At 38.9% G+C, this 14847-nt stretch overlaps 1 protein-coding gene across 1 annotated transcript in view; it reads right to left on the reverse strand.

Annotated features, from left to right (window-relative positions):
* Positions 1-14847, reverse strand: part of LOC131088225 (macrophage mannose receptor 1-like) — a 32730-nt gene that overhangs the window by 16243 nt on the left and 1640 nt on the right. Inside the window, exons 3-15 of the mRNA XM_058032091.1 lie at positions 13739-13900; positions 12719-12832; positions 11757-11903; positions 10410-10592; positions 9381-9535; positions 8086-8199; positions 7089-7204; positions 6029-6177; positions 4946-5145; positions 3561-3688; positions 3013-3100; positions 2364-2508; positions 42-77 (exon numbers count right to left, since the gene is read on the reverse strand). Of these exons, the coding sequence (XP_057888074.1) occupies positions 42-77; positions 2364-2508; positions 3013-3100; positions 3561-3688; positions 4946-5145; positions 6029-6177; positions 7089-7204; positions 8086-8199; positions 9381-9535; positions 10410-10592; positions 11757-11903; positions 12719-12832; positions 13739-13900 (1737 nt within the window). The remainder of the gene's footprint in view (positions 1-41; positions 78-2363; positions 2509-3012; positions 3101-3560; positions 3689-4945; positions 5146-6028; positions 6178-7088; positions 7205-8085; positions 8200-9380; positions 9536-10409; positions 10593-11756; positions 11904-12718; positions 12833-13738; positions 13901-14847) is intronic.

Consider the following 14847-nt stretch of genomic DNA (forward strand, 5'->3'; position numbering starts at 1 on the left):
AAAACTATACAGTAATTTTTGTGAAAGAGGAAAAAACCTACCAAGCTTGTAGTTTGCTTCAGGCTTTATCAATGTACCTGTAAAATAGAAGATTTTCATAAGCAACATCCCAAATTTAAAAAAAGAAAATCAGAGACATTTGCTTAAGTATTTTCATATGCTTTGTAAAATAGATAGGGAAAAAGTCAAACCCCCCAGGCAAACTATGAATCAGATAATGCATTTTCAAGAATTTAGAGCGCATTCTGCCATATTAAAGTTAGTGTATAGTTTAGAAATATTTAGCTAGTGAAAAATATGTTACAGTAATATATGCAAAAGTACTGTGTCAAAAAATCCATGTTTCACAGAAAATTAGTTGTAGATTAAACAAAAATTACTTTGAAAATTTGTTATAGCATTTTCACTTGATACTCTATGATTTCTTTTTTCTTTTAAATATTACTGGGATTGGAGCCAAACAAAATAATTCAATATAATAAATCCCAAAGCTTACTGAGATGGTAATAGACTACAAGTACTGAAAATGTAATGCTGGTTTATTGCTAATGTCAGATTTAACTTCCAGTGTGTCAATGAATTCTTCCTTTCCTGATGACTTGGCTTTTACTAAGACAGTCTTTTTTTAATAGTCCTGGACAGCCAATAGATATCAAACTCAAGTATCTGATTACAAATTGAACCAGGAGGAAGCAAATCAGCTGTATTCCCAGAACCAGCTATAGCCTCTCAAAGGAAACTCTGCTTTCATATGAATGCCTGTTATTTTGTACCTCTGAACTAAGGATTCTCACATTTCTTCTGTGGTTTGATGGACAGAAACACAATATTATAGAAATGACAGAAATAGTTTGATGAGAAATAAGCAACAAAAAGAAAAATCAAGAAAATTTATTCTGGGATCATTTAAAAACTTTCTTCTTAAGTATTTAGTGAACAATAGAACTAAAATTATCTCAATGTCTTCATTATTAATTTATATACTTCTGGTAATTTTGGTTTTATTGTTTAATCCTAACATAACTGTAACATTCATTGTTTTTGGAAAGCTGGAATATCTTTTGTGAATAGGTGTCTTGAGTGCACATGAGGGAATTCACATCTGAGAATGTCTTCTCTCGTGTTGGTCATCACATCATCTAGATTCACAATTACCAGATTAATTTCTTGATTTTTTTTTCTTGCTTTTGAAAGGTCATCTAAGATCAAGATAAACTGGTCAGAGTCTTTGTGTTGTGGTTTCTGAGCTCCTTCTGAGCAATCTCACCAAGAGCAGAGGGACACATCCATACAAAGCAGCATGCTCAGAGTGCCAGAAAGGGCTGCACAGGATGTGCTGCTGTGAGCTGGTTTGCACAAATCAGGGCTTGGATGGTGCACTTGTGTGACTGATTTACCAAAAGGGAACAGTGATTCTTCCTTTTTGGTTAAGCAATTTTTCAATGTTACCATGGTGCCTTATTCACCCTTCAAGGGTTTTGTTGGCGGAGTCATCAAATATTAGATACACTCAGTGTTTCTATGAAACTGCTTATCCCTTCCCCTTCCTATTGTGCCTCCTAGTAGTTCTCTGTGTGCATCCAACTTTCTTTTTGTTTCAAGAAGGTTTTAAAAATCTCCTTCTCCATGGAGATGCATACAAATAGTTTACAACCAGGAAGCAGGGATGTAGAAGTAGAACTGAGCAAGCAAAACAAAATCTTTCACTGTCAGCTGTCACTAGATCTCTTCAGCCCATGCAGACCCCGTTTCTTTCTCCTGCTGGGGAGCACCCCAACATCTGTCAGGTCCATTTTGTGAGCCTGGCACCAGGTGGGGGAGTTTTGGCACTGGGGCCCAGCTCTCCAGGCAAAGCTGGAGGATGCAGGAGTCCATCAAGGTTACACCAACCTCCCCTTTTGATCAGATTGGGTTTTCAGAGTTGCTGGTTCTTATAGCAACTGATCCCCCCTTGCTTCCCATTAGTTGTTTCACAGTGTGTTTTTTCACCCTAGTTTTTTCACTTCCTTAGAGAGGACTCTACGTCCTGCATCTACAGCTATTCTGGATAAGCCTAAAGCAGATAGAAATAGAAGAAATAATAAAAAGAGAGGGGATAAGTACCTTTGCTTCACAAATTTATTGAACCCATGTTAGAAAGAAATAAAACTAGAGATGAAGTAATAGGGTCACTAACTTCCTGCACCCAAGGACAAGAGAAATAGTTTAATTCATTCTGCCTGCTTTATGTGTTGCCTTCACTGCAACTGGTTTTAAAATGAACAATTCTCAGTGTCTTTGTTCCTTTCAATTTTTTTAAATCCATAAAATTTGCTTTTTAAGCTTGTGTTTATTGCTCCAATTAAATGGGAAAGTAATAATACCTTTTTTTGTTTCACAAATCCAATTAAGTAAATGTTCACAGCGCAAGTCGTTCCAGCGCATTTGGGGTGATCCATTAAACATAACACAATGTTCAAGTTCTTTGTAGTTGTTGGGTTCATCTTCCTCCCAGTTCTCATAAATTACCTGTGTTGGAAATACATATCAATTACTGTGTGAATTGAGTTGAATAGAAGTAATTGAGATTGCCATCATGAAACAATTTCAGTATCTCATCATCTCAAGTACCTTTTTTATGGGATCACGAGGAGTTCAAACAGACCTGAGAGGGCTGTGAAGGTCATGCTGGTCAGGTTACTTTCCCCACCACCCCCTGAAGAAGGTGAAGAGATTTCATGGTATAGAAAACCATGTGTTTGATAAAAGAAAAACTGATGGACAGAAGGAGTCACATTTATCTTGTTTTTTGAAAGTAGGCAGCTAGACTTCACTGTACTGCCACACAGCAGTGCCCATTTTGGGAGGCTGTGAATGTCTAAGGGCACAGACTATCAAAGATGGGATATAACATGGTATCAGGGATGAAACACAGGCAATGTTGTGTTAAGACAGTGCACTGCAGCTACTCAGTATATATTCTATTTTCTAAAAGACAGAAAGTCAATTAATATCCAGCAAATAAGTACTCACAGGGGAGCCATCAATCCAGGAAAATCCTTCATCAGGATTTAAGAGAAACAAACCAATCCAGAAAGCCTGAGTGTTCAGTCCTTTGTCCCTAAAATAATTCATACAATATAGATATATAAGCATAGAAAGAGAGGCTGGGATATAAATCCTGAAAAGCACAGAAACATCCTGCTTTCTGTCACACCTGAACTGGGAGCTGTGGCCCAAAGCCAGGCTCACTCCCTGCACTCTATCAGAGTTTTGATAGTGCTCTGCATTGGGCTAAGACTCTCATATTTAAAAATAAGTTTCAGTGATGTGGCCCAGAGCCAACTCAGGTTCCCATCCCTGTGGATGTAGCACAGATCTTGGTTGTAGTATGAGGTCAAAGACAGAGGCTTTAGCAAAAGTACAGCATGAATAGATGCTTATTTAACTTATAAGAATAGTGAGGAATGATTTTCAACTGTTTTAATTTGCTTCTTCACTTGTTCAGCTCCGAATATGTTTTAAGTAATTTTTATTTAACATAGCAGGAACATGAAAAAGAACCGTATGCAAGTACTCACAAAGCTAATTGCCATATTAAAATTTGATCTTCTTTTGTATTGATTGTGACCAGATTTCCACCTATTTCTCTACAGAATTCTTCAGCTTCAAACCAAGACTTCTTTTGGTTTCCCTCTCTCACAAAAAACTATTGAAAAAGTAAAAATAAATTAGTAAATTTGTGAAGCTTAAAAAATATGTGTGATTAAAATCAGCATCATTTTAGCATGCCCTTATTCTTGAGTGAGACAACCTGACACCTGTCCAAGCCTCTAACATTAAACATTAAAAATGTGAAGTGTAAATATTTTTTCTTAGCATCAGCTATTTTAAAATAAGGCAAATGTAGTATAGGCATCTGAGGAGAACAAAAAGTATCAGAATGTACAGAAGAGAAAAAACTAATCTGCAACTTAATTCGAATTTGTCCACTGAAAGGTTCAAAAAAAAGATGAAAAACTTCAACCATTTTTGCAGTAGAAAGCAGAAGATTTTTGGAAAAAGGAAGGGAAAGGGTAAGTCAGTGAGCTGGACTGGAAAAGATAAAATGGATACAGAAAGTTGTTGTGGACCCCAGCTGTGGAAGAGGTTTTTTGTATTGAGGTGAAAGCATACAAATACAAAATACACTTTCTGCCATGAGGAACATACATTCTTGGACTAAGGATATGTTTAACAGGACTAAGTGCTTGACATTTTATAGAAATGCTAATTAGCAATTTGGTAAATGGCAGAAACAATCATAATTACATGTGACATGGAAGCTCAGACTCCTGTAAATACAGGAATAAAATCAGATCTGGTCTCCCAACAGTCAGAGACTCTCAGGAAAGAAAGTGAGAGCAGACTTATGGAAGAGCAATGTTGCATATTTATTTACTTGATCTGTATTGCCTTTTCTTTCCTTTTTCCCTTTGCAAAAAGGGAGAGCTTTTTAAGGCATTTTTAGCTAAATCAAGAGAATGCTCAAAAGTTTTACTCGCTGTAAAGAGTCATCAACTAAACCCAGATCCAAAAGTATTGCTACGAGTACCACATGCTGTGTGAGAGAAGGGTGTCAGAGGGGAACATTTTCTCTCAGAAGCATTGTCTCATGCAAATGACACTGCCAGCTCTTGAGACGTAATAAATACTATGGTTTTTTTTTGAAGTTCCAAACACCTGGAAGCAAATAAATTAGGTGAGGTCCTCACTTGGAATTTAGGTAAAAGAAGGCATAATTTTAGCACCCTGCGTTCATCATTTTCCGTTTTTGAGTTTCGTTACATTTGATGGATTTTTTCCCCCCATGTTTTCTTGCTTTGAAAACCAAAGAGAAGATCGTTCCCAAACAATGCCCCAGCATCCTGGTGACCAGGGCACTGTCCCCTGGTCCTGGCTCCCAGGGAAGTGGGCCCACACGTACTCTGAGGCAGGAGCCAGCCCGCGGGGCTCTGTCCCAGCCTGTGGCACACTCAGCCCCAGGAACCTGCTCTGGAGGAGCAGGAGGTGGAGCTCCTGCTGCCCGCTGCTTGCAAAGATAATTCCATGTCTTCTCACAGCTAACAACATCCCATAATCCAGCTGCAATTCCAGTTCCCGTGACAACACAGCCTTGCTCTTTCCCTGTGTGATGTGGAAGAGAAATGAGTAAAACCAAAGCCTTAATTGTTGTGTAAGGAATAAGACATTTGCTTTTATAAATTGAAAATTATGAAAAGAAAGAGGCAGATTATGAATATTAAAAATATTCTGGATATAGAACTATTTTTAATATCAACTGTCAGAGGCCAGGTATGGGCCAATGAGTCCCACAGACACAGCTTTACCAAAACCAGAGATTTGAAGCTCCAGAAAACAAATCTTCCTTATCTTGTCAACCCAGGGGAAATCACAGGGAAAATGGCCCTTGATTAAATTTACATATGTAATAGATGACCTGACAAGTACTTTGGAGTTCTCAATATCCTGGTAACTCAATTTCAAAAGGGTGATGTCAAGTACAGCATATTTGTTTTAAGGCATAGCTAGCTGTATGAAAGCAAGAGCTCACGGATAGCTGCTAAGCTGTATTGCTGAAATGCCAAACTGTTTTGTTTCGTGTTCACTGCTCATTTCTTACATATGCACAGTGTGGGTCAAAAATCAGTCCAGAATAATTTTTCTCAGGCTGATGAGTTATTGTTAATTGGTGTTAAAAATGGCAAAAATAATTATACCATGGACCTTGTTAACTCCAACACAGCATTGCTTTCAGTCTAACCTACCAAAATCTGTCTCTGCACACCTTAGCAGGTTGACTTACACCACCACCACCTGCAGCTCAGCTGTGACAGTGCTGGGTGCACTGGCGTCAGGCACAGTGACACAGTGGTGGCTTTGGCCACCCACAGCCACAGGCACAAAACACAGTGCCCACTCTAACTTCTAACCAGGGGAATGGGAGCACAAACCTGTGTGAGCTGCAACTGCATGACTGTGGCAGGGGCTGAGCCCATGCAGAGCTTACCTGGCATGGCTGTGTTCCAGTGTGTGAAATGAGCAGTTTCTCCATTGGTCCACCTGAAACTCCCTCGTTCTTCTGTGTCAGACAGACCAATCCAGAAATATTCTTCAGACCTCAGCCCCGTCAGACTAATCAGAAAGGTTTGCTCGTTCCTGCAGTGGGAAACAGTGTCCATTCACAGCCTGGACAGTTAGTGTGCAATATTCATCTAAGTGATACAGAGGAGTGTTGACGTGACCCAAAACCAGAAGCCCCTCAGTGAAGTCCAAGCAAAACCCTGGCAGCCTTTAAACTGCAGTCAAAAGAATTTCATGAGGGACAAATTTCTCCTTACAGCTGAATGCATCTGAAACATCAAAAATTGCTGCTCCCATGGGCTTCTAGTTGTATTCTACTCTTTTCACTGTCTTTCCACATCTCTGAGGTGCCTCAAGCAGACCACCAAGACAGGACCAAGCTTTGCTACCCATCTCCTCTGAAGGCAGACATGTTCCTCAGGGGCCATGTAGCCTCTGAAGCCTGACAGGGATGTAGGTAGATTACAGATGATCTGTTCTGGCTGTGGGAGAGGGCAGGTTCTAGGGAAGATTTCCTACGTTTGCTCAGAATTTGCCTTAGAAGGTAGTTTAGGATAACATTTTTATTAAAGCTTTCCTATCAAAATGAGAAACCACCTACCAATAAATAGATGAAAATTGTAATACCTACTTTCCAACAGAAAAAAATCCCAGCAAACCAAAAACCCCAAAGAACCCAACCAAACAACCAAAAAACCCAAAAATCCCATGAAAGCCAGAAGCTGCTTTAATTATGAATTGAAAGATAAGAGGAAAATTACTCAAGAAGCCCTGAAATTTGAAATTTGCTGTAATAGATTAACTGATAGCCATACAACATTAAGCTGTTTGGTTTGGGTTTAATTTTCCTGCATGGATTACCTTTGAATGCCTTGCTACAATAATTTTTTTTTAAATGCTGATAAAACACTTTGATGGGATCAAAAAATGGAAAATTCTTGGGAGTTTCTCCATTAAAAGCATTTTTAAAGAAGTTATTTTCCCACCTGCTTTCCACCGTAGCTAGATAGGCTTTGCTCTGTTCACATGTCTTATTTGCTTCTGAGAATGTCAAAAGTGCAGAACCCACCAAGTAACAGTGAAAACCATATCTTTTCCAACCCTGTGACAAACATAAGATTTTTAATGTGCAATGGAAAGATACTTCAATGTAGAAATTTCTCTGCTCTTATGTGTGTAAATATTAAATGCTCAATTTGCTGCAGCTGAGTTTAAAACTGAGATGAGACTGGGCTGATCTGTTAGTAAATAAAAGTTGTTTTTTTTTAATGCTGTTTACTCCTACAGGAGGCCTTTTTATTTAAGTGATGGCATTAAGATCTCAGTTTTCATCTCATTTTTGCATACATGAGTTTTCAAAGAAAATCGTGACTATGCTATTTGCTGTGGCTTTCCAGTGCTCTGCAAGGTTGAGATTGTGCAAACTGAGTCTATAAGGAGCCTGTGATTTATTCCGGGGGACCTGCAGCTCCAGCTTTCCAGAGCTGCACAATCAGACATAATGAAATACCACAATATAGCAATGCAGAAATGAATTCACACACAAGCACAGCCCCCCAGAGCTTTCCCTGTCACTCCCAAGTACAAGGAGTGAGGAGATTTTCTTAGCCAAGAGGAATCCAGAAGTGCTTGTTTTCCAGGAGAGCAGAAAGGAGGAATATCAATAAAACAACCCCACTTTTTGCTCTTATAGACATCTCTGCTGACCAATACAGACTCAAAGCTCTTCTGAACCACAGGGCAGCTCATCTGGGGATGGAGGGCAAGGCAGTATTCACTTACACATACATGAATCTCAACTGTCTTGGAAATTTTCAGAACAGAAATGAAAAATGGTATTAGTAAACTGCTATCAGGAAGAGACTAGGTTGCCTCAACAGTAGATTTTTTATAAGATACAAAGACATTATCCAAAAGAAGCAAGAACAAGTAAACTAATTCCTGTACATTTTTTCAGATTATTATTTATGAGAGGGCATTTACTTTCTGGCAGCCTAGGTCCTCGATTCTCTCTTTTTGAGAGGATTGTGATGAAGGCTTCTTTTTACAGATGTAACCAAGTTGCTTATTACAAGCATCATTTGCCCAGTATCCATCCTAGAATAGCAGGGAGAAGGAAAAAATGTCAAGAAAGGGCACACAAAAGCACAGCTAGTGGTTTTTCTCTTTCTTCATAGGACCTGATGGAGATTTATTTTAAAAAGTATACACACCCGTAAGTACTAGTTTAAAATTCATTTAATGCTGTTTTCAGATGAAAGAAGGAAATTAACATTTTGAATTCTCAACATTACTTCTTAGCATAACTTTTAAATGAAAGTGTTTGTAAAGATCCACCTCATCTGTGCTGGTAGGATCTGCTTTTGGAGCAAGATTATTTCACTACAATGCTGGAAAAAAGATTAATTAAACTGAACTAATGCACATCTGCTGGGGTTGCAGTAAATCTAACTATTTTATCCATCAAAGAATCTGAATATGATTAAATACTTAAAAATACTTAAAAAAATATAGTTTATTTAAGACGAACTTTCCCCTCATTCCCCTGTAAAATCTGATTTAGGATAAATTATTTTGATGCCTAATACTGACAAACATTAACATTATTCTATGACATAAAAGTTCTCTCAATAATAATAAGCATTTAATACCAGCATTTTAAATTTTTTTCTTTCAAAATTCATGACACTTTTTGTGTGCACATACATGTGCATGCACATGCAGGTAAATGTATCAAACAAACATGTGTTGCAAGAAAATTAAGTTTGTGAGTCAAGCAGTCAGAAACATTATAGAATTTTACATTATTTTTTGGCAGGTAGATGACAACTGGAGAAACATGTCCTAGTGTCAGGTCTTTGTGTCTCAATGCCATGCCTCAGTGACATGACACTGAGAGACAAAATTGTCTTATCTGCTTGAAATATGAGGTATGCAAATAGCATCTATGGTATCCACATAGGGTATAAACTATTTCATCCCTATTCCTCTCCCAGAACTTAAACTTTTTCTTTGCTGAAACCAAGGGAAAGAATTTAACGTAAAATTTCTGGATCAGAATTTTCACCAGACAAGGAATTCCAGAAGGTGGTACTGGGGAAACGCTTCCTCTCCTTCTGATGTCTCCTGACCTCTGAACTTGTCTTCTGGTTGATACCAAATTTTGGGGCAAAACTGTTTCAAGGCAGCATAAGGAATGATCCCTGCCTAAGCACATGGGTGATTTTGGGTGGGTGCAGTCAGTGTGTGCAGAGCTGTGAGAGGAGTGCTCGCCGTACCTGCCCCTCCATGGCGGCGCAGCGCTCCGCACCGCTGGTGTGCGCGGGATGCCGGCGCTGCCACTTGGTGAACGTCACAGGGGTCCCGTCACTCCACTCAAAGTAGAAGCGAGTCTTCAGGTCATTCAGACCCAGCCACAGCTCTTCTGTTGGCTCTGAAGCATGACAAGAAATAGGTTTGGTTATTTTCCACTGTGCAGTGAATGCTTCCACATGCAGAACAAGCAGGGAGTAATAAACTTGGCATGTGGTACACAAGAGGTGGTCTTGAGCTTTTATAAAAATGCTGTTTCCTCTCAGGTCTCTATGAGACATACATTGTGGAAAAAACATCACATTCCATTCAGAAATGTTGAATTTAATGAGGATAAGGCTCTTTACAGGTGGCAGAAGATTTTTGCAGGCTTTGTGCGACTCAGAGCATCAAACTAGTCCTGAGCATGAAGACACTGAATGTCTGTGGGTGTCCCATCTCTCAGGAGATCTACTGAGTCCAACCCATGAAGACACCTGCCAGGACATTAGAGCACTTGTTGGCCCATCAGGTGTTGGCCCATCAGGTGTGTTCACCAAGGCCAACATCTGCAGTGTCAGAACTGGTTACTACAGATCCAAGCAGTATCAGAAGTGAAAAGATATTTTTTTCTTAGAAGGATATATAGCAAGAGGTTAGCATCAGCAAGAGGTTTGAATCTCAGCAAGAAGTTTATCTTCTAGGTTTGTAGCTCAGTTCTAAAGCCTTGTACATAGAATATAGGTGCCAAAAGTGCAGTCATTAGAGGTCTTTATGTATCTCTGGATAGAACACCCTTTTCTGGTTTTCTTCTCCTCCTTTATGCTTTACAACATGGATTATCCCTTAATAAACATATAGTTCTGTATTTATGAACAGCAACAACATAAAAGAGTGGTAAGTTGGATTCAGTCTTTCACTTGTGATATTTCAGAGAAATATTAAACTTTAATATGAAGTTCAGCTTTTATGTCACAGATGGAGCAAATGCAATACAGGCTTACACATATACTCACTGTAACCAAGCTGTGACACTAGAAAGCTGTATTCAGCAATGTTGTGGATGCTTGCCAAATCTCCATCTTGCTTTTTACATGAAGACAGAGCATCTTCCCATGTTTTGGGTTCCCGGTGAATGCTGTAGCAGTGCCCTGCATATGGCCACCAGCCATCTCTGCACTGAACAGGCTTCAATTCCCCTAAAATCAGAACACAGTTTTTCAGAACAAGATGAAAATAGAGGACATTAAAATGAGGTCTCTTGAGTACTCTTTACAAAAATGGAACCATATGAATAAACATAAAGCTGTAGTTGGCAATGCAAAGTACATTCAAATTAAAAGCAAATATTGTTAAGACACAGGATGCTAAATATGTAAAAACAATTAATTCTCCTTAAACAGAGAACCACTTAAAAATGGGAGGACATTGTTTCAGAAATACAATTTGAAATAAAGATCTGTGAGAAAAGAGAGAACAAAGCAGACACCAGCCTCTCCTCTCTTTGTCCTCCAGAGCCACTCAGTCTCGTGCTGACTGTGGTGACTCACTTTGGCTCTGCCTGCTGGTCTATGGTTTCTCACAAACAAACTTATTTTTAGGTAAGGAAAAGCAAGAAGCAGTCTTTTGACAACTGCAGGTCAGCAAACCTTGTAAATTAGCGGCGACTTTGCATATCCTCTCAGTGGCCTTTTTATAACTTATATTCTTAAAAACATGCCTTGGTCTCACTTTAAAAATAGAATCCTGTGTTTCTTTTTAATGTTAATGCTGGAATAAAGATTCTCTGAATTTATTTCTCTACTTTGTTTAGTATAACTCATTCTTTCCAAGTAGATTTTACAGCGTTCCCAGGTGACAGTCTCCAGCGCACCCCTCTCACACGGGCCATGCTCACAGCCATGCTGGTGCATTGGGGGAGCCCACAGATGCAGCAAGGTCTGTGTCAGGGCTGCTGCTGCTCCTGCTCTGCTCATAGGAAACCAAAGCACTGCAAACTGCAGGCATCAGACACAGGAGGACTTTTTTCATTGATATATGAGTAACTGCAGGTATTCATTTGGAGCGAAGCAGAATAATATTTCTACCATATTTATGCAAATTGGCCTTTTGGCTCTGGCTGCCATGATGGAGCATCTACAATCTGTCTTGCAAGAATGAAAAGCAGAGTGATGGAACAAAATAATAATATTGTCCTATGAATGTTTAATACACAAAGGGAGAAAAAGGGCAGCATATACATGTGTGTCATGTATAGCTGTGTTTTTCAAAAGTTTCTGACATCTTTGTTAAAAAATAATGTTGCATACAAGTTTCTCTTTCTATAAGTCATAAAAAACTTTCTTTTTCTTTGACTAACCTACCTTTGGGCATAATGTCAGGCTTTGAACTGAAGGATCCTTTTTTACAAATGTAGCCTAGTCTCTGGTTGCATGCCTGGTTTTCCCATTTACCATTCTTTCTGGGATTCAACAGTCCACAGATTTTCCCAGGGAGCAGGAAGGGACTTCCTTTAAGTAAAAGAGAAAATAGAATATCACAGCAAGAAATTAATAAAAAATATTGACAGAAACATCATATTACCAGTGGACACATCTTTTTATGATTCCTTGAATCACTAATAGGAAGAAGAACTTCCCTACAGGATAACTGCCTTGAAGTTTGTACAATGCCACCTTTAGTCAATAGTCTGAGAGAGAAACAATGACTCTCTACTGACTTGGTTATCAGGATAATACTGGGAAATGTCTTATTCCTTTCCTGACACTCTTGTTCTTACAGGAAGAACTGCTGAAACTGGACATATACCTTGTGTCAAAAACTGCCAAACTTTTGAATATGAAGTTTTAAGCTATATTGTCCTTCCAATATATTTCAAGAGTTTCACAGTTCTGCTTTCCTCTGAAATAGTTTTTTTATTTTCTGTTGCAGTGTGTACAAACCTCTGTAAGCAGCAAAGAAAATTTCCTGATACAGCTCTTGAAAACTTAGAGGAGAGTTTAATTTTTCCTTTGACACCTTGAAACTTTTCCAAATCAGGAGACAGCTTGGAATACTCATGGGGAAAAGCAAACACAGAACCAAAAAAACCCCAAAAAGGCAGAGAAAAGAGCTCATCCTGTATGAGGCACACCACAAACCCACACCATTTCCCTTCCTGAAGCGGCCCAGTGCAATTTGTCAGGAACTGTTGAGGAATTATAAGCTGGCTCCCTAAGTTTCTCAGTAGTGTTTAGAATTTCTCCAAACAACATAGAGCCATTATTTGCTAAATATATTGCTACCTTTGGAAGATCTGACTTTACAAATTAGATACATTCCTTACCTGGAGCCCAGTTTAAATATCTGAAAGGGCAGCCCCCAGCCCATTGCCATCCACTGTTGAAATCCAAAGCATTCAATCCAATCCAGAAGGCAAAACCAAATTCTTTAGTTAGCTCTAAATGAGAAAAAAAATCCATCAGTGGTATCTCTCTATTCTTATTCACAGTAAGATAATCTAAAAGAAATTAAGTGTAAATAAGAAATTCATATTTCTTATTTTAAACCAGGCCCAGATCAGTATTTTCTTCATTACTGAGATGCATTGATTGAATCTATATTGATTTACCAGAGATCTTAGCAGGGCAAATCAACATCTTATTTCACTATTTAAATAAGACTTTATTTTTCTCAGTAGCTTTTATTAGAACACAGGATATGTAAAAAAGCCCTGATATTCATAAGGGAATTTTGCTAAAATTCTTCTGTAACAGATTTAAAGGAGTCTATTTGTCAATAAGTCTATTTGTCAATAAGTTTTTTTTTCCAGCTTTTTTCTTAATGGGAGTCCTTTCAAAGCCTCCTTTACACTATTAATAACCAAAGAGATGTTATGATACCTGTACCTGAAATCCACTGGAGTTATTTTGATTTTATGTATGCAAATGCACCCATATTAGGACCAATCTAACCATCATCATATGTTCTCCTGGAAATATTAATAATCCTTAAAGCACAGAGGGAAAAGGTGAATTAGAGGACCAGCCCATAGCCCTGGTCAGGTTTGAGTGCCTTTGGCCAAAGGTGAGCAGAGGAAATCCTTTCCCTGGGACCGACTGCAGGAGCTGCCGGAGCTCCCACCTGGAGCTCAGTGCTGCCATGGGGACATTTCACTGCCAAAGAGGCTTGTGAGCAATGCTGCATTAAAAACCCCAGGCAGTGCAAGGGCAGTTCAGACCATCTCCCTTTGGTGGCTGCCCAACCACCCCTGACACCCTGCCCTCTTTGTTCCCTGAGGCACACAACAAGGCACCCCAACACTTCATCACAGCATTTTTTAAGGTCTTGTTCTCTGTCCTTTTACCTCCTACATATGCTTGCTCCTGAGCCTCTGTAATGCTTAGGAGTTCTGCATTTTGCTGCTGACAGCTTTTCCTTGCTTGGTGCCATGTTAGAGCTGATTCTGAGTTTATCTGATAGTGAATGCCCGTTGAAACATCTTCTGTCCAAAATCGTTTGGTGTCATCTGGAAGAAGTGACAGAGAGCACTGTTCTAGTGGACTCACATATACCAATTAAAAGGAAATAAAGTGTGTAATAATGCAAAATCTCTAAAGATGCATGCTAAGCATCAGAAAAAAAAAAAGATATAAGACTAGGCATCAAATTAGAATAATGTGTATTTTAAAATTAAAAAAAAAAATTTAAATGTTTATATTTTTTAGAAAGGAATGAATTTTTCCCCCAATATTTGCTTTCGAACTTTCTCATACTGCAAATGCAATTCTAGGTAAACCAGACATATCCATTGAATGAAATAAAGAGATTCCAGGGTAAAGTCAGAGGAGAAAAGCAAGTATGTAGGTGAACTATGACCCTGGAGGCTCTTCATGCCTCCAGGGTAGGAATGGGTAGGAACTCCCTCTTAGCTCACCATAAAGAGAAGCAATTTTCCCAAAAATGACAGAAAGTGGCCTTTGACAGCTTGAGAAACGACAGAAGAACTCCGTGTAACACCAATTTACAGCTCAGCTGCTGTCTTTGCAGAGCAACTCACCAAACTTGGTGAAGCTGCAGTGTTATTGGGAAGGGCATTGGTGAGACCAATATTTGTGTCCTGAACTGGAAGGATCCAAACATAATTTCAGTGCAAGACATGACAAAGTTGGGAGAGGAAGATAATTCTCACAGCAGCATTTTTGTGTAGGCTGGCAATAGGAAACTAGAATAAGGTAGAAAATTAAAGGGAAGTCAGTTTAAGTGAGAATTGACCTATAGGGAATGCCTGAGGGAGGAAGAGAAATGGGAATTTTTGAAAGGAAGATGAATGTCTAAATAATAATATAGATGACTAAATTCCTGCTGTTCATGCCATGCACTTAAGTCCCACAAAAGAACCTCTTCACCCCTCTGGTTCATTGAGGGAAACCGTCACTACAGCATTTGAGTCAGAGCCTTTCTGGGCTGAAGCAC

This window comes from Melospiza georgiana, chromosome 1 (assembly GCF_028018845.1).
Source record: "Melospiza georgiana isolate bMelGeo1 chromosome 1, bMelGeo1.pri, whole genome shotgun sequence".
NCBI lineage: Eukaryota > Metazoa > Chordata > Aves > Passeriformes > Passerellidae > Melospiza > Melospiza georgiana.